Source organism: Emys orbicularis, chromosome 9 (genome assembly GCF_028017835.1).
Source record: "Emys orbicularis isolate rEmyOrb1 chromosome 9, rEmyOrb1.hap1, whole genome shotgun sequence".
Taxonomy (NCBI): Eukaryota; Metazoa; Chordata; order Testudines; family Emydidae; genus Emys; species Emys orbicularis.
This window is the reverse complement of record NC_088691.1, coordinates 101791505-101812138: the sequence shown is the minus strand read 5'-3', so window position 1 is coordinate 101812138 and position 20634 is coordinate 101791505. Positions and strand designations below refer to the sequence as shown.

Sequence of the window (20634 nt, the reverse complement as noted above, 5' to 3'; positions counted from 1 at the left end):
CAACCCCCGCCCCCCCAGCGCCGCGCCAGCCCCCGCCCCTCCTCCGAGCGCCAGCCCCCGCCCCCCCAGCGCCGCGCCACGCCAGCCCCCACCCCTCCTCCGAGCGCCAGCACCGCGCCAACCCCCGCCCCTCCTCCGAGCGCCAGCCCCCACCCCCCCAGCGCCACACCAGCCCCCGCCCCTCCTCCGAGCGCCAGCCCCCGCCCCCCCAGCGCCGTGCCACGCCAGCCCCCGCCCAATAAATAAATAAATAAAAACCTGAGCGCCGCCCCGGCCCAAGGTGCCGCCCCAAGCACGTGCTTGGTCGGCTGGTGCCTGGAGCCGGCCCTGGTTAGAAAGTATTAGCTAACACTTTCTAACAACACACCTTTTTGTCCTATTTCAGAGTAGCAGCCGTGTTAGTCTGTATCCGCAAAAAGAACAGGAGTACTTGTGGCACCTTAGAGACTAACAAATTTATTAGAGCATAAGCTTTCGTGGGCTACAATAAATTTGTTAGTCTCTAAGGTGCCACAAGTACTCCTGTTCTTTTGTCCTAGTGTAGGTGAAGCCAAGGAGGGCATTTGGGGTGTCTGAGTGCAGTAATAGAGGAGAGAAGCAAGGAGTAGGGACTCTGATGGCAAAGAAAGCTGGTAGGAGGGAGCTGAGCCACTTCCATCCCTAATTACTGATTTAGGGCCTTCTCTCTCTTTGCATCCATAATTTGCAGGCACAATTGTGCCTTGCCCTGCCCACTCTGTGAGCCACTACCCAACCTACGGAGCTGGACATTAAATGACATTAAAAAATTACAGACACAAAACAGAGCCCACAGTTGCAAAAAGGGATGAGGTGGGTTTAAGGAGAGGATGAAAATCAGCCCCACCTCACCTCCCACTTTCCTCTGAAGCCTGCACAATTCTTTTCATACTTTTTCCTTCCAGAGATATGTTTTGAATGAACCGGTATGATTGAGTTTAGAAAGCAGAGGAGTAGCTTCAGTGGAAATCTGTGAATATTGCGTGTGCTGGAGGCTTCAGTGTTCAAGTGTGGTAGCAAATTACCTTAATCCCTGGAAAATAACAGGAGTACTTGTGGCACCTTAGAGACTAACAAATTTATTAGAGCATAAGCTTTCGTGGGCTACAACCCACTTCTTCGGATGCATATAGAGTGAAACATATATTGAGGAGATATATATACACACATACAGAGAGCATGAACAGGTGGGAGTTGTCTTACCAAGTCTGAGAGGCCAATTAAGTAAGAGAGGAGAAAGAAAAAAAAAAAAAAAAAAAAAAAAAACTTTTGAAGTGATAATCAAGATAGCCCAGTACAGACAGTTTGATAAGAAGCAAGTGTGAGAATACTTACAAGGGGAGATAGATTCAATGTTTGTAATGGCTCAGCCATTCCCAATCCCTATTTAGCCCTGAGTTGATTGTGTCTAGTTTGCATATCAATTCCAGCTCAGCAGTCTCTCGTTGGAGTCTGTTTTTGAAGTTTTTCTGTTTTAAGATAGCCACCCGCAGGTCTGTCATTGAATGGCCAGACAGGTTAAAGTGTTCTCCCACTGGTTTTTGAGTATTATGGTTCCTGATGTCAGATTTGTGTCCATTAATTCTTTTGCGTAGAGACTGTCCGGTTTGGCCAATGTACATGGCAGAGGGGCATTGCTGGCACATGATGGCATATATCACATTGGTAGATGTGCAGGTGAACGAGCCCCTGATGGTATAGCTGATGTGATTAGGCCCTATGATGGTGTCACTTGAATAGATATGTGGACAGAGTTGGCATCGGGCTTTGTTACAAGGATAGGTTCCTGGGTCAGTGTTTTTGTTCAGTGATGTGTGGTTGCTGGTGAGTATTTGCTTTAGGTTGGGGGGTTGTCTGTAAGCGAGGACAGGTCTGTCTCCCAAGATCTGTGAGAGTAAAGGATCATCTTTCAGGATAGGTTGTAGATCTCTGATGATGCGCTGGAGAGGTTTTAGTTGGGGGCTGAAGGTGACAGCTAGTGGTGTTCTGTTATTTTCTTTGTTGGGCCTGTCTTGTAGGAGGTGACTTCTGGGTACTCGTCTGGCTCTGTCAATCTGTTTTTTCACTTCAGCAGGTGGGTATTGTAGTTTTAAGAATGCTTGATAGAGATCTTGTAGGTGCTTGTCTCTATCTGAGGGATTGGAGCAAATGCGGTTATATCTTAGAGCTTGGCTGTAGACAATGGATCGTGTGGTGTGTCCTGGATGGAAGCTGGAGGCATGTAGGTAAGTGTAGCGGTCAGTAGGTTTCCGGTATAGGGTGGTATTTATGTGACCATCGCTTATTAGCACAGTAGTGTCCAGGAAATGGACCGCTTGTGTGGATTGATCTAGGCTGAGGTTGATGGTGGGATGGAAATTATTGAAATCATGGTGGAATTCCTCAAGGGCTTCTTTTCCATGGGTCCAGATGATGAAGATGTCATCAATGTAGCGCAAGTAGAGTAGGGGCGTTAGGGGACGAGAGCTAAGGAAGCGTTGTTCTAAGTCAGCCATAAAAATGTTGGCATACTGTGGGGCCATGCGGGTACCCATAGCAGTGCCGCTGACTTGAAGGTATATATTGTCCCCAAATGTGAAATAGTTGTGGGTGAGGACAAAATCACAGAGTTCAGCCACCAGGTTAGCTGTGACATTATCGGGGATACTGTTCCTGATAGCTTGTAGTCCATCTGTGTGTGGAATATTGGTGTAGAGGGCTTCTACGTCCATAGTGGCCAGGATGGTGTTTTCTGGGAGATCACCGATGGATTCTAGTTTCCTCAGGAAGTCAGTAGTATCTCGAAGATAGCTAGGAGTGCTGGTAGCGTAGGGTCTGAGGAGAGAGTCCACATAACCAGACAAGCCTGATGTTAGGGTGCCAATGCCTGAGATGATGGGGCGTCCAGGATTTCCAGGTTTATGGATCTTGGGTAGCAAATAGAATGTCCCTGGTCGGGGTTCTAGGCATGTGTCTGTACAGATTTGTTCCTGTTCTTTGTCAGGGAGTTTTTTTAGCAGATGGTGTAGTTTCTTTAGGTAATCCTCAGTGGGATCAGAGGATAATGGCCTGTAGAATGTGGTGTTAGAGAGCTGTCTAGCAGCCTCTTGGTCATATTCCAATTTATTCATGATGACGACATGAATTTTTCCTTTGTAGAGAGGCAAAGTTTGTCTTCTTTCTCCTCTCTTACTTATTTGGCCTCTCAGACTATGCATTTTCTTTTCCCAACAAAACAATGATTTTAGCCAGTAAAATGACCTGTGCTGGGCTAGTGGCATGAAACACTCACCTAGCAATAAGAACAAGGAGTACTTGTGGCACTTTAGAGACTAACAAATTTATGTTTTCCAATGTATCCAGGGAATGGAAGAAATTCTGCGGTGCTTCATCAAGGAAGGAAACGCCGAGATGATCCGGCAAATTGAATTCATTATCAAGCAGCTCAATTCAGGTCAGGGGAACAGATGCAGCTATTATCCGGGCTGTAAATCTTTCACAAAGGCCATAAAAAAAGCTCATGCTTTTATATGGCCCTGGGAACTTACAAAAAATGACAACGGGGTGATGGACTGGGAGAGCTCAAATAGGGAACATGAGGATTTCCGTGTCAAATGTGTTTTTAAAATTTCTTTTGTGTTTTGAAAATAAACATTTGGGCCTAAATTCCAAAGCTTTCTGACCATGTGCAGCATGACATTGGATGGTTATTCTGGGGCATTGTCCTCCTGGAAACAAAGGTACAATGCTTGAATAAGCTGATAGCACAGTACAGTGGCACAGGGTTCAGTCTTGCTCTTCTCTTGCTTCATAGATGGGCAAGGACAGGAAGCTCTTGGTGTCTGTGACCTCTCCTTACCCCAATCTAAACCTGAAGAGGAATTGACCAGTTATGTTCTGGCCTTTGTGGCTGGAGGGAAGTGGTTGGAGAGAGGAGAAATAAAGATAGCAAACAAGGGTGAATTCAGGAGGCATCCTCCTGCTAACTAAAAATAATTCTAGTTCGGTTGTCTTCTTGTACTTTGGAAAGGAGTAGAGGTGGCGATGAATCTTCCTGTCTTAGGCCATGGCGACACTCGCACTTTTCTTGGTATAACTTATGTTGCTCAGGGGTGTGAAAAAACACACCCCTGAGTGACGTAAGTTACACCGACAGAACGCCAGTGTGGACAGCGCTGCTCATTGGGGGTGGTTTAATTATGTCCACGGGAGAGCTCTCTCCTGTCGACATAGAGAGGCTACCCGGGTGATCTCACAGCAGTGCAGCTGCATGGGTACAATGGTGCCGCCATAAGCTCTCTAGCATAGACATGGCCACAGTGTGGAAAAGAACAAATAGAATCGTGTGCAGTTAGTGTTTGACTAAGGCAGGGGTTCTCCAACTTCATTGCACCACGACCCCTGACAATGAAAATTTCTACATGATCCCAGGAGTGGGGACCAAAGTTTGAGCCTGCCTGAGCCCTGCCACCCTGGGTGGAGGGGGCAAAGCCCGAGCCCCACCACCCTGGTCAGGGCTGGGGGTGGGAGGGAGGAAGCAAAGCCGAAGCCCAAGGGCTTCAGCCCCAGGTGGGGGGCTTGTAACCTGAGCCCCACCACCTAGGGCTGAAGCCCTCGGGCTTTGGCTTGGGACCCCGGTGGTAGGGCTCGGGCTTTGGCCCTAAGCAGAGAAGCTCGGGCTTCGTCCCCGGTCCCCAGCAAGTCTAACGCCAACCTTGGCAACCCCATTAAAACGGGGTCGTGACCCACTTTGGGGTCCCAACTCACAGTTTGAGAATTGCTGGGCTAAGGTATTGTCGATATAGAATATAGAAAAATGTTTTGCTGCTCTGCTTGTGAAAATGGCATTTTGAAAGGGCATATGTGACTGTTGAGCAAAATTTCTGAGTGCTAAGAGCTACACACAGTAAGAGCTTGTGAGTTTAGATTGGTTTCATTACAGTGGGGTGTGTTTGCTCTAGTGAAATATGCCTCTCCAATAATGACATTATTTTTTTTATTTACTATTGGGGGCATCTTTAAATTATATCCTTCAACAATTATTTGTTTACTGCTTTGTGTGCCTGCTATCCCCTTATCATACTGTAAATATGAGGATTTAACTAGCTGGGTACAATCATGAATAAGTAACTATTCCTGACTATTTCTGCTTCTGCCTTCTTCAGGGAATCCAAGAGAGGATTTTTGGTGATTCTAAAAATGTTGCTGTTCTCAAAATACTAGCACAAAGTTCAAGAGCTGCTGTACAAAGAACTAGCATAATAAATATTGGCAAGCTAAATTTTTCAGGACGGAGGGTAATAGCTAGAGTTTCTGATGGGATGGACACAGACTAATTCACTTTTGGTCACTTACACTGATATTTTTTCTTTTGTTTCTTTCTAGAAGAGCCATTGGATGATAGTGTTGAGTCTGATGATGAAGAGGAGGATGAAGATGATGAAGTAAGTGTAAAGGCCTGCTGACATCTCCTGGGAAACTGATTAACATTCTATTCAGGAACAGTTGTGCTGATTGTGGTGGATTTTGTATGTCTCTTCTTCTGTGGGGTGTGTTTTAAATTTCATTACCAAATTTTATGCAAATTTTCATTTGCATAAAAAGAGGACCTCTGCTCCTGCTGCTTATTCCTCATTTGAAGTCCTAATCCTTTTCTTATGGCATCATAATCATCACAATAAACTATGATGACCTAACAAAGGATTACAATTTAAAGTAAGGAATGAGAAGAGGAGCTGTTATATCAGCAGAGATCCTATTTTTATGCAGATGTCCTTAGTAATTAGAAACAAGGGAAGCAAATGACCAAAAACACCAGCAGAAATGTGTGTAAACTGAATGTTTACCAGTTTATTCTTTGAGGCATCATCAGCTGTTTAAGGTGTAACTTCTTTTCTTACTTTGAAATTTTGAAATCTTTTTAATTAACTCTGTTAATGTAAAATTAGCAAACCAGTAAGTACAAATGTGGTTCTTGATTTGGAAAATCAGTTCCCTTAAAAAGTTGAATCAGAATAGTGGACAGAATGTGCAGGCAGCCTGCAATTTGGGTAGATAAGAACTAGTCAGCTGTGCATTTCAATCTCTGCTAATTTAAGCTTTTTCTGTGCTAGTGTTTTTCGGGAAACCTCCTACACAGCAATAGGGGGAGCCCTAATGTAGACAGCACGTAGGCCTTTTAACCATTTTATTACCTAAACAAACCAGCAGAATAGAATGGTGTGGTGGTAAAAATGCCTTTGCTCTTAGCACTTCTGCCATTGCAACATCTGTGCAAGTGCAACAGTGGGAGATTTTTCTGGAAAAATACTGTAGACAGCCAGAGGGGAGTTCCTCTATAGAGCAGCCTTATTACATAAAAAGTGCTGCATGCATGATCAATTTAAAGGGACAGCTAGAAGATATGATTTTATATATGTTTGTATGCATATATATATATATATGTGTGTGTGTGTGTGTGTGTATATATATATCTATATCTGGCCCTTGGCATTGATAGCTAGCAATCATGGTTAGTTTTTCTTTACAAAATCACTTTGTACTGTGAAAATTCCTGGAGAATAGCTATGGACAACACCTAAGTATATGACCCAAACCAGCAAAAAGTAGGAAATTCAAAGTTCAGCATGCCACTTTGTCCTGTAAAAACAACAAGGAGTCTGGTGGCACCTTAAAGACTAACAGATTTATTTGGGCATAAGCTTTCGTGGGTAAAAACCTCACTTCTTCAGATGCATAGAGACTCAAAAGCTTATGCCCAAATAAATCTGTTAGTCTTTAAGGTGCCACCAGACTCCTTGTTGTTTTTGTAGATACAAACTAACACGGCTACCCCCTGATACTTTGTCCTGTATTCACCAGCTCCAGGCACAGATGTTTTGTTATCACTCAAGTCATGCAGACACTGGGCTAACTTCAAGGCACTCCTTTTCTTCTCTACTACAGTAGTTGTGCTTAATTGTATAGCTATCGCACTTTAGCGGAGCTGTTTTTTTTATTTTTAAATGAGAAAAAATTACCAACTTTTTTGCAAATTTTCTGTGTTAAGAAGTAGAGTGCAACATAGAGAAATTAAAGCATATGGAATTTAAAGGAGAAAACAGACACCAATGAACAGGTGCAGAGAACTTATTTGATACAAACCAAACTCCCCTTTACAGTCTTTTTACTACAGGGTAACAACAGCTGAATGTATATTTCAAAGTAATGTATTATTATTATTAATAATATTATTATTTATTTGTATTATCATATTGCCATGAAACCTAGTCATTGGCCAGGACCTCACTGTGCTTGGCACTGTATAGAAACAGAACAAAAAGATGGTCCCTGCCCCACATTTAATTCATTGTGAAGTTAGAAAAACATTGCAAAGGTCCCAATCTTGTGAGCTACTAGGCCCCCTCAGTGCCCATTGACTTCAGCACCTCACAACATCTGGCCTTTGCATCACATTGTTTTCTGTGGTTGGGTAGTTCTGAAGCGATTGGGTTTCTGGTAGCCAATGTCCATACCATGGATTAATGAGATGGTGATGAGCATATGTCCACTGGGAACTAGATTGAACCCAGCAAGCTTATTCCACCTTTGACCTTCCCCATATTTGAATCTACATTTGCAAGAATGTTAATTAACACTCACAGCTGTCTAGCTCCTAGATGGCGAAAAGAACTGATTCATTATAGGATGAAATTATTATAACTACTTCATTTCCAGTTATCTTTAAGTACATGAATGCCCAGTAATCTGCCCTCAAAGCAATGGATGTGGCGCATCCAGGGTATTTCAGGAGCTTATCTTTATGACCTCTCATTGCTACCTACATCACTTGTTTATAAAACCCCTTATTAGGGGAGCAGCCAGGGCTGGTGCAACCACTTAGGCAAACTAGGCGGCCGCCTAGGGCGCCTAGTGGTTGAGGGCGCCTAAAAGCCCGCTCAGGTGAGGAGGTGGAGTGGAGGTGAGCTGGGGCGGGGGGGGGCCTCCCGCAGTAACGGGGGGCACACAGGGGAACCGCTCCCCGCTCCAGATCACCTCCACTCTGCCTCCTCTGCTGAGCACACAGCCCCCGCTCTAAGTCTCCTCCAATCAGTGCCGCAAGCCTGGGAGGGGAGGAGAATTAGAGCAGTGCTGGCGTGCTCAGCGGAGGAGAGCTGGGGCGGCCTCCCTAGGTGGGGTTAGCTTCCATGGGGGGGCTCCCCGGGCAGTGTTAGGTGCCGTGGAGGGGGGCGGGGTTAGCTTCTGCGGGGGGGCTCCCTGGACGGTGTTAGCTGCCGTGGAGGGGGGCGGGGTTAGCTTCCGCGGGGGGGCTCCCCGGGCGGGGTTAGCTGCTCTGGAGGGGGACGGGGTTAGCTTCCGCGGGGGGGGGGGGGAGCTCCCTGGGCGGTGTTAGCTGCCGCGGAGGGGGGCGGTGTTAGCTTCCGCGGGGGGGGGGGGGGCTCCCCGGGCCGGGTTAGCTGCCGTGGAGGGGGGGCTTGCAAGGGGGGGTAGCTGCTGCGAAGGGGGGCTCCCCGGGTGGGTGGGGGGGTTAGCTACCATGGGGGGGGGCTCCTAGGGTGGGAGGGGAGGGTGGGCGTGGTTAGCTGCAACGGCGGGGAGGGGCGCAAGGTGGAAGTTTCGCCTAGGGCGCGAAACTTCCTTGCACCGGCCCTGGGAGCAGCTATTGCTAGAGGTGAGGTTCTGTGACAGTGATTGCCTTATGTCCACTGTGACAGCACAAGATAGTGAAATCTTCCTTTGGTCTCTGGCATTTTTGTTTCTGAGGAATACTTGGACATGGCTTTGATCTGTTGTGATGTATAGTGATCAGAGACCACTTCAAGAAAGGTGTGGCCTGAACTTCGTAAGTGTTGAGCACTCTGTTCTTCAGGGGCCGCTCTCAGGAGTAAAAGGGGAGTTAATTCTCCATGTCCTGTTCCATCTTTGTAGAGCTGGAAGGTTGAAACAAATAAATGGCTATATTTTTGTGTTACGTAAGCTCTTCCTTTATATAAAAGAAAAAACTCCCAAGACCACTTTTTTAAAACTTGCTTCTAGGCAAGCTAACTTTCAGGTGCTAATTGTTAAGGGTAAGTGATAATTCTTTATTTCCAGGGGCTTATGGACATACTGCCAGGCCCTTAGCTAGATCATTGCCACTGAATAACTGTAATTTTATTCTGTTATCAAATGGAGGCCTATTCCAGTCCCTTGATTACAAAATTGGTATAGAAGATACATGCCAAAATAAATGGCAACAAAATGATATACTAACTTCATGCAGGTTATTGTTTTTGTAAATAAGCAATGTTATTTACAAAATAACCAATGTTCACTCACCGCCTCACAGATTTAGTTAGACCTTTGTATTTGTGGAATGCAGAATGCAATTGTTCTCCATGGTGAGATGGAGTCCCATGATTATATCTGATTTTACAGAGCTGCCTGGCAAACCAACTTAAGGGAGAGTTTGGGAAAGTTTTATACACAGAAAGTCTATAAGTAAACACTCAAATCAACAGTGTCAGTTGAAGTAACTTTACAAACTGTCACAAAATCGATGCATTTCAGGGTTATGTACATGTTGGCTGTTTGTTAACACAGACTGCCTGTTTTATAATACGTTAGTGACTATCTTGCTGCAAAAAGAACAGGAGTACTTGTGGCACCTTAGAGACTAACAAATTTATTAGAGCATAAGCTTTCGTGGGCTACAACCCACTTCTTCGGATGCATATAGAGTGAAACATATATTGAGGAGATATATATACACACATACAGAGAGCATGAACAGGTGGGAGTTGTCTTACCAACTCTGAGAGGCCAATTAAGTAAGAGAAAAAAACTTTTGAAGTGATAATCAAGATAGCTCAGTACAGACAGTTTGATAAGAAGTGTGAGAATACTTACAAGGGGAGATAGATTCAATGTTTGTAATGACTAACACGGCTGCTACTCTGAAACCAATGTTTGTAATGGCTCAGCCATTCCCAGTCCTTATTCAATCCTGAGTTGATCCTATCTAGTTTGCATATCAATTCCAGCTCAGCAGTCTCTCGTTCCTTAGCTCTCGTCCCCTAACGCCCCTACTCTACTTGCGCTATATTGATGACATCTTCATCATCTGGACCCATGGAAAAGAAGCCCTTGAGGAATTCCACCATGATTTCAATAATTTCCATCCCACCATCAACCTCAGCCTAGATCAATCCACACAAGCGGTCCATTTCCTGGACACTACTGTGCTAATAAGCGATGGTCACATAAATACCACCCTATACCGGAAACCTACTGACCGCTACACTTACCTACATGCCTCCAGCTTCCATCCAGGACACACCACACGATCCATTGTCTACAGCCAAGCTCTAAGATATAACCGCATTTGCTCCAATCCCTCAGATAGAGACAAGCACCTACAAGATCTCTATCAAGCATTCTTAAAACTACAATACCCACCTGCTGAAGTGAAAAAACAGATTGACAGAGCCAGACGAGTACCCAGAAGTCACCTCCTACAAGACAGGCCCAACAAAGAAAATAACAGAACACCACTAGCTGTCACCTTCAGCCCCCAACTAAAACCTCTCCAGCGCATCATCAGAGATCTACAACCTATCCTGAAAGATGATCCTTTACTCTCACAGATCTTGGGAGACAGACCTGTCCTCGCTTACAGACAACCCCCCAACCTAAAGCAAATACTCACCAGCAACCACACATCACTGAACAAAAACACTGACCCAGGAACCTATCCTTGTAACAAAGCCCGATGCCAACTCTGTCCACATATCTATTCAAGTGACATCATCACAGGGCCTAATCACATCAGCCATAGCATCAGGGGCTCGTTCACCTGCACATCTACCAATGTGATATATGCCATCATGTGCCAGCAATGCCCCTCTGCCATGTACATTGGCCAAACCGGACAGTCTCTACGCAAAAGAATTAATGGACACAAATCTGACATCAGGAATCATAATAGTCAAAAACCAGTGGGAGAACACTTTAACCTGTCTGGCCATTCAATGACAGACCTGCGGGTGGCTATCTTACAACAGAAAAACTTCAAAAACAGACTCCAACGAGAGACTGCTGAGCTGGAATTGATATGCAAACTAGATACGATCAACTCAGGATTGAATAAGGACTGGGAATGGCTGAGCCATTACAAACATTGAATCTATCTCCCCTTGTAAGTATTCTCACACTTCTTATCAAACTGTCTGTACTGAAAAAAGCAACAGAGGGTCCTGTGGCACCTTTAAGACTAACAGAAGTATTGGGAGCATAAGCTTTCGTGGTATGCTCCCAATACTTCTGTTAGTCTTAAAGGTGCCACAGGACCCTCTGTTGCTTTTTACAGATTCAGACTAACACGGCTACCCCTCTGATACTTGTCTGTACTGAGCTATCTTGATTATCACTTCAAAAGTTTTTTTCTCTTACTTAATTGGCCTCTCAGAGTTGGTAAGACAACTCCCACCTGTTCATGCTCTCTGTATGTGTGTATATATATCTCCTCAATATATGTTTCACTCTATATGCATCCGAAGAAGTGGGCTGTAGCCCACGAAAGCTTATGCTCTAATAAATTTGTTAGTCTCTAAGGTGCCACAAGTACTCCTGTTCTTTTTGATACAGACTAACACGGCTGCTACTCTGAAACCTATCTTGCTGCAAATGTGTATAGCTTAGTGGCTATTTTAAAACAACAAACACCAAAAAAAGCATTGTAGGGAGGTGGCATTTTTGGATCACCACCCATTTTCCTCATCACATCCCTATCGCCTTCCATTATAGCAATATGTCTATGCAAAGATTTCCCCCAATTACCATTAGCTTTCTATATTTTGCTATTTCTGTATTTAATTTTAAGTTAATCTGATTTTCTGTTGGCTTTTAGCAGCTCTCACAGTAGTGACCACTTAAGACTAAACTACTCCGCGAAGAGTTGGTAGATGCTACTGCACTATGGGGGAATAGCTGGGCTTTTCAGAAAAGCTGGAGCTGTGTGTCTGTTTCAAAGCCTTGTCTCTGATCATTTTTTTTTAAAGTAGCTGTCTAGGTATTGCAGCTTTTCTGAAAGGCCTTTTTTAACAGCCCATGTCTGTGAAGCTATAATAACAATAGGCTTTAACCTCTTGTAACATCTTAAACCCTGTCATGTGCTCATGTTTATTTAAAATAAATAAACAAACAGAACTCAAAGCTTTTAACCAAACTGCTGAGTTTTGTCCAGCTCTTAGGAATTACATTTCTTATAAAAAAGAGATGGGTTGATATTTTTTTTTTTCAAAACCAGTTATAATTACAGTAAATTGTATCATTGTTTGTGTTCATAGGTGTGGATTCCATCACAGTGTTATACTTCATAAAATGATATAGACACTGTGAAATGTGGACGTTTCAGTGGTTGGGGAAGCTTCCAGTTGTGCAGGCCTCCAGTGTAACAAAGTGGGTTATTCATTTGCCAGTACATCCTCCCTAAAATCATCTGCCTATTGAGAACAGGAAACTTTTAAAAAATTATAAATAAATAAAAATAGTAGGCAAAAGAGTCTAATTTTCATTTCCCATCAAACTGTAAGTACAACAGATGTTAGGGCTAGTCTACACTGGCAACGTTGTGTGGTCACAGCACAGCGCTGGGAGAGAGCTCTCCCAGCATTCTAAAAAACCCACCTCCATGAGGGGCGTAGCTCCCAGCGCTGGGAGTGCAGCTTCCAGCGCTGGTGCACTGTCTACACTGGCGCTTTACGCGCTGAAACTTGCGCCCGGGGGAGTGTGTGCGTTTTCACACCCCTGAGCGGGAAAGTTGCAGTGCTGTAAAGTGCCAGTGTAGACAAGCCCTTAGAGTCTTCTGGGCTTCTGAATTGTGTGTTCACTGTTGGGAGAACAGAACAGGTGGCTTTGGCTGCCATCCAGCACCCTACATAAACAAGTGGGAATCTTACTCATGTGTGCTGCCCTACTTTCTACTTCTCACTGTGGAAATAGACAGTGGCTCACCAGACACAAAGCAAGGGTGAAAAAAGGTACATGCTGGCTGATTTCAAAACGTTCATACCTTGTTTTCAACAATTCCATCAGCCATTTCCCATGGAAACAGGAGCTGAAAGTCAGTCACCATCTGGGAGTTAGAACTATGATTTGCTGGACTCAATAGCTGGCTACCAGCTGAGAGCAAAGAATATTGGCTTCCATAAAGCACGTGTACACTTTAGGAATCCAAAACTCTGTAATTCTCCAAGAAAAAAATATTAAAAGTCTACACCTCTTTAAAGTATCTTTACACACAACCTTTCTTGCAATACAGTTATGTGGTTCATTTTATGTACATGTTTTGAAAGAACATTTTCTGGGAAAAAAAAACAAAAAAAACAAAAAAAAAAACACTCTTAGTACAGATTTACCAGATAATCTAATAGGTGGGCTCACAACACACCCAAACTGTGAATTTACCCAGTTTAACCTCATGCCATGTCATGTTACTTCCCACCTTATTCAGGCACAAATCATTTAATATATCTTCAGTACCTGCTCCTGCAGTGCACACACCCCCCCCATTAAAGTCAATAGGACTCCCCACAGAAGTAAAGACTGCAGGATTTATTGCTTAAAAGACAGATTATATGCCCCTTATTATTTTAAGAACAGAGTAAATCACCTATTTCAGCAAAGCATACTCGTGTCAGCACAAAAGTGTATTTGCTATGCCCTGTAATAGCAGATATGATGTTAAAGTATTTATTTTTAAATATTGGCTTTACTTTAAATAATTAATCTTTAAATGTGGTTTTAATTGGGTTTGAACAGCCTGTAAAAGTAAATACATGATATACTAGCTCTAATTCTAAGTTAATTTGTAAATTTGAGATTTATTAGATAACTGGACAACAGACATTTATAGGATACCTTCTGATCCACCTATCACTCGGCACCTGGCAATAAAATCAGTTAACTTCAGTGTGAAAAAACAGCTCAGCTAGAAGCAACATCAAAAGAAAAGAGCTTAATGTTAGGGCTTGTGCTACAGTGGCACAGCTGATACACTTCAGTGTAGATGCTACCTCTGTAGATGGGAGATTTTCTCCTGTCGGTGTAGGTAATCCACCTCCCCAAGAGGCACCTAGCACGGGGATTTAGGTCAGTTTAACAATGCTGCTCAAGGGTGTGGATTTTTCACATCCCTGACTCACATAGTTAAACCAACCTAATTTTCCAGTGTAGACCAAGCCTTAGACTTCAAGCCATTAACACCTTCACTGCTGTGGTCTGCTGCAGCTGTTGTGTGGTAGGGCATCATTGTGTTGTGGTTGTAGTGGAATGATGATACTTCTATTTGGGATGTACTCCGTACAAGGGACTAGAATGTGGATGTTTGGATCCACATACCTAGTACATTAAGCAATATTCAGGCGGTTGCGAGATTCTGAAGATTAGAATGGAGATTAAAAGGAAGTATTTTTTTCACACAACATACAGTCAACCTGTGGAACTACTTGCCAGAGGATGTTGTGAAGGTCAAGACTACAACAGGGTTCAAAAAAGATCTAGATAAATTCATGGAAGAAAAGTCCATCAATGGTTATTAGCCAGGGTGGACAGGGATGGTGTCCCTAGACTCTGTTCGCCAAAAGCTGGGAATGGGCGACAGGGGATGGATCACTTGATGATGACCTGTTCTGTTCATTCCCTCTGGGGCACCTGGCATTGCCCACTGTTGGAAAACAGGATACTGGCCTAGATGGACCTTTGGTCTGACCCAGTGTGGCCATTCTTATGCCCACTTGCCAATAGAGCCTAGAACTTTGTGTGCAGAATGAAATAGAAGCCTAAACTGAAGGACCTTAGATATCTAGTTAAGATAGATAACACGATGAATAGAGCCAATCTGTGAAGAGCTTTAAAGCTTTTTAGAAGTAAAACTGTTGTCAGGCCAATGGAAAAAGCAAAAAAGGATGTTATGATCATCCAGTTTAACTCCTGGCATGTGTCTAGCTGTTACGTTGTAAGCATACTAAAGAGGATAAATAACAGGAAAGCGACTGATGGTACATTTGTCTTGTTGCTTTTATCCAGAATAATTGCAAAATTGCTTTATAGATTATGGTTGATATTTTCAACTTTTAGACATGTACTGTATCTTCCATTAAAATTAATGTATTCAGTGGTGTTGTAGCCTTGTTGGTCCCAGGGTATTAGAGAGACAGGGTGGGTGAGGTACTATCTTTTATTGGACCAATTTCTATGGGTGAGAGAGGCAAGCTTTTTGAACTTTTCACGCCCACCACTGAAATGTATTTCTTATAATACAGCAGTCATTCTATACTAGCAGTGCTATGCAACCGTTTTTAGAAAGGGGTATGAAGAATAACCTCTCCAATTTGTTGAGAAAAATGACTCTGTTGGTCTTTTTTGGAATTATTTTGGGGAAGTATAATTAAGAAAGGAAAACGAGTAAAGACTGCAATCACTAAATAGAAAGTGGGTTTAAAGTGGAATTCATCCCAGATGATTAACTTAACTGGTGCTTTCTTAATTCCCGGCATGAAACAATAATTCATTCCAAGGCTTTTCCTTTAAACCATAGAATATTTTTTGAGGTGTATAAGCAATATGTCTATAACCTAACGTATGTAACATAGGCATGTTCACATGCTCCTGATGCCCATGGCAGCAGGGCTAGTAAGAAACAAACTAGCCATGTCAGAACAAAGATTATGGTTTTGTTTAAAATATTCAATAGGTGCTAAATAGATAAAGGTGCAAGCAGAAAAATATAGGGTCAGATCCTTAGCTGTTGTGAGTCTGCATAGCTCCATTGAGTCAAGGCCTACTGAGGGTGGCGGCAGTATCTGTAGCCAACATGTGCCCATTTCTACCACATGAAATCTCTCCCATACGCACACTTATAAAGTATCTTCTTTCTAAAACTGTTTTGAGATTGCATAAGCATCCGACATTTGGATGATTTTTGTAGCAAAGTGTCATAAGGTGGCTGACCCATTAAATGAAGTAGGTCCAGTTCCCCTGTGCCAGAACAGTTGTTCTCATTTGGCCTTTTAAGGGGGGATGGTCGTATCTGTTGGAGGCTATAAAGGATCAGGGAGAATCTGAGAGGAGAGAGACTCAATGAGAGAACGACCTGGTGAGTTAAGTCTGCAGGCCTTCCCTGGAAAGAGGAGGAATTACCAGGTAGTCAGTGGAGAGGCTAGCCTGCTGACTTTCAAGAGTGAGTCAAAGCTGGTGCTGGGAGGCTGAGGGCTAGGAAGCCAGGGGAGGGGTAGCCAGCTGTCCTTCCTGAGGCAGAGAACCATGGCACAGAAGGCTGGAGAGGGCTGAAGGCTGACAGCAGCAGAGGGAGGTGCCTCCTGGTTCTTGGAGCTGGAGAGCTGAAGCCAGAGGGCCAGAGAAGGAAGAAGGCTGGAGAGCCGGGGTGTGATGAGGGATGCCGGGGTTCTACTTGATGTACTGTCTGGACTGTGGTTGCGGGACTTGGTACTGGGACTTACTTTGTTACGGCTTATGTGCATTGGCCTGCTAAAATAAATCCCCCAAGGGTTATATTTATACTCAGGAAGACCATTTGGACGATTTCTGGGGCCTTGAAAGGGGAAACTGAGGCAGGCATGTCTACTGTGTCATGGCCTACCCAGGAGGGTGCTCTTGTTGGGGCCATCCTATGACAGAGTTATTTCCCAGCTTGACTGAAACCTACTCCCTCACTTTATGTCATGCTAGTGTAAAGATGCTTGTCCTGTCTTTTTTCTCCTTTTATGCTCTTTGGGAATGATCCAAAACCCACTGTAGTCAATAGATAGTCACCATTGACTTTAAAGGGTTTTGGATCAGACTTTTTATGTTTCATAACAATAGCTAGTTCTTCTTCGAGTAGTGTCCCTATGGGCACTCCACTTCAGATGTGCATGTGCCTCTGATTGGAGGTTTTTGGTAGCAGGGTCTGTTCGTTCCACACATGTGCTCCAGACCTTCTTGTGCTCTGTACTGAGGATATATGGATCTGTGCAGGTGTACTGCCCTCAGTTCCTTCTCAATTGCCCTATGGCCTAAGATGGAGTTTATAGTGTTCCCACTTCAAGCTTAACCTTTAGCTTTTAGCTCATTTGGGTTCTCAGTCTACTTTAGTTTGCTCCTTTCAGTTTATAGTTTCGTAGTTCTTCTAGTTAACTAAGAGTTTGTTTCCATTAGACATCCCTTCCTTTCCCGCCCCTATCTGAGGGGTTCTCCCTCAGGGGTTGTCCTCTGTGTGGGATTCTGGGATCCCTGGGATTCAAGCACTGCCTCACCTGCCATTAATCTATGCCAGTCAGCAACGGGCATTGCCAGGATATCTTGCAGACACGTACATACTGTGTAAGAGCAACATCTGCTCAGCCTTCAGGAGTAGATCTAGGAAAAATAGGGAGGTTAAACTTAGGCTCCTTATGAGGGAGCTCTCCCTTCGACCAGGCTCGGATCCAGGCCCAGATGCCCGCCCTGTACATCAGTCTCTGAGTGACCACAGTACCCCATCGACCTCAGTCACTGTAGAAATTGACTGTTTCAGAGACTTCATGTTCCAGAAAGGGTACCGCTGAGGCTCCAGGCTTCTCCAGTACCTGGAGTTCTTAGTCAAAGACTTCAGGCTCTTTCAAGAATCACAGTACCAAGCATGCCTTGGTACCGAAGCCATCTCCAGTACAGTCTAAGCAGATTGCACCACAGAGAGTAAATACTTTGCGTCAAGGAAGCTGGTACTGTCTACAGAGCTCTCCATGCTATGGCCAGTACATAAGCAGGTGTCTCAGATTACTACATTGGTAACTCTAAAGCCAGCAACATCCTCCATACCATCTCTGTCTGCTAGACAAATACCACTGAAGCAAACAGCATCCTTGGTACCACTGCTGACTGTTGCGGAACCTCATTCAGTTTCGGCACACATTCACCTGGTACTGCAGGAATTTAGAGACTTGTCTGTCTCAGATGAGCCAGTGTTTCCTTTGTTAATGGATACCAAATGACTGTCAGTACTGCGATCTTCTAGGTCACGGAGACCTTCCCCTTCCTCAGTACCCCCTAGTTCTCCGGTACCTTCGGGATGAGGCAGATAAACATTGTTTCTGCCTCCAGTCTGCTGCTCCCTTGGACTATGCTGAAGGCATCTCTTCAGATTCCCAGATTTCTGGACAGGGATATCTGTTGTATTAATTTAGATGGAATATATAGACCCAAAGCCTCAAAGGTATTAACATGACACTGTCATTGCCCAACATTAAACAGTATTAAACAAGGTTTGGGGTTTGGTATACAGAGACCTCAGCCTGCTTTCAAGGAGCAAGAGGCAAGAGCTGAGAAGTAAGTGACACCACAAACCAGTATCTCCTCATCTTCACCAGATGAGGCTGCAAGGCCTTCCCCACCGTCTCATGCTGACGATTTTAAACAGTTTCAAGAACTTATGAAACCGATTGCTAACTCTCTCCAGATCCCCATGGAGTCAGTCCAAGAGTTGCAGCCTAAGCTTTTAGACATTCTGCACGTGACAACTTCTGGTCAAGTGCCCTTGCCAGTGAATGAGGCTCTAATTGAACCTGCAAGACCATCTGGCAGACTCCGGCTACTGTTCTGCCTACAGGCAAACAAGTATTCTTTCTTCTTATGAGGCTGCTAATGATCAGCCACCTTCTAGAATAATAGCCCATTCTACAAGATCCCAATGTACATCCATGGCACTGTAGAAAAATGTACCAGTTGCAGAAATTTGCAAAGCTTCAACTTGGGCATCAGTTCATACTTTTTCCAAACTCTGTGCTCTGATGCACACTGTCAGGTGCGGCTGTTGGCATGGCAGTAGAGTGACCAGACAGCAAGTGTGAAAAATCAGGACGGGGTGGGGGGGGTAATAGGAGCCTATATAAGAAAAAGACCCCAAAACCGGGACTGTCCCTATAAAATCGGGACATCTGGTCACCCTACATGGCAGTCCTATCATCAGTCTTAGATACAACTCTGAAGCTCTGTTCTCCTTCCAGGAGTATTGCTCCGGAGTCATCTGAAGTGGAGCAGCCATAGAGAGACTACTCAAAGAAGAAGGAGAGATTACTTACCTTGTACAGTAACTGTAGTTCTTTGAGATGTGTCCCCCAATGGGTGCTCCGCTACATGCCCTCCTTCCTTTCTGCTTCTGAGTCTTTGCAATAGAGAAGGAACTGAGGATGTTTTGCCCACACAGCTCTATATATCCTCAAGTATGGGACAGAAGGAGGTCTGGTGGGTGTGCGTGCAGGCTGAATAGGCACTGTTACCAAAAATCTTTGATTAAAGACACATGGGGCACATGCGCATCTGATGTGGAGCACCAATAGGGGGACACATCTTGAAGAACTGCAGTTACTATAGAAAGTAAGTAACCTCTCCTAGAATGATTACGTTAATTTACTTTTCCGTACAATGATTTATTGTTACAACTTTTTTAAAAATCAACCCCACCTTTCCCTTAGTTCTGTCGTGGTGCTGATCTGTCATGTTCTTCAGAGGATGGAGGGGAACTATTCTCGTTAGAAAGTAATGAATATTAACACCATGTTCTTTATTATTGAGCCTACATAGAATACTTGGGGATTTGAGATTTCAAGGCGAGCAGCCCGTCAGAGCTATAATTTTTTTCCTCCAGCCTTGCTAAGGTTATGCAACTGGTGGGAGAAATTATTTGTATTTATTTCTGATTGAATCAAAAGCTTGGACAAGTGTGTATGTACACACATGCACACGCACACACACATATATAAAAATTCAGACACACATTAGTTCACATGTGCAGCCCTAGTAGCAGGAGTCATTTATGTTTTAAATGTGTATTGCACAAGTGACTGCCGGAATGAAAATTAAATGCTTAGACTGGAACTGAAAGCTGCCCAAGGGACTGGGTTCAAGTAATCAAGGTATATTCTTGTAACAGGAGGACCATGATACAATGGAGGCTGATCTGGACAAAGATGAGGTGTTACAACCTCAGCTGGGAGAGCTATCAGGAGAGAAGCTGCTGACAACAGAGTATTTGGGAGTAAGTACCACTCCTTGGGATTCTAAAATACTGAATTTGTTTGGGTAGGTATTTAATTTCAACATTTCAATCAACATGTAACACCCAGAGGTTTAATTATAGCAGCTGCCGCCTTCTTCTACGTATAAGGGTGGCTGAGACTCAGCTCTTTACCTGCCTACTCTGCCCCAACCCCTTACTATCTGTTGAGGAACGTCTATCCAGCAGAAATAAGATGGGCTTGGGAAAGGTAAACTTGAATCCTTACTGAGCCGGCTTGGAACAGCAAGAGCTATAGTGTAGACCTGCGGTAAACCATGGCAAATCCTGTTCAGTGACATTAGGATACAAATCTAGGTTGATGCTCAGATAGTCTTCATATCCCTGTCCCAATGACTTCAGTTTCCCCTCTTTCCTCCTCTTTCTCCTTCTGTGTATTAGATAATGACCCATACACCAAAAGTGAAGAAGAAGCTGTTTCCTGGTGTCCATCAGAGCATAAATGAGCCTCTCCAGAGACCAGTCACCCCGGGCTATCACAGAGCTGCATACCCAACGTAAGTCTGGGCAAATAGGCAGAAAGTTGGATTATTTTTTTCTTAACT

The 20634-nt window shown here is 44.1% G+C and overlaps 1 protein-coding gene across 1 annotated transcript in view; it reads left to right on the top strand.

Moving 5' to 3' along the window:
* Nucleotides 1-20634, top strand: part of ARMC9 (armadillo repeat containing 9) — a 115487-nt gene that overhangs the window by 74756 nt on the left and 20097 nt on the right. The window contains exons 19-22 of the mRNA XM_065410958.1: nt 3361-3451; nt 5383-5441; nt 19946-20050; nt 20471-20586. Coding sequence (XP_065267030.1) covers nt 3361-3451; nt 5383-5441; nt 19946-20050; nt 20471-20586 — 371 coding nt within the window. The remainder of the gene's footprint in view (nt 1-3360; nt 3452-5382; nt 5442-19945; nt 20051-20470; nt 20587-20634) is intronic.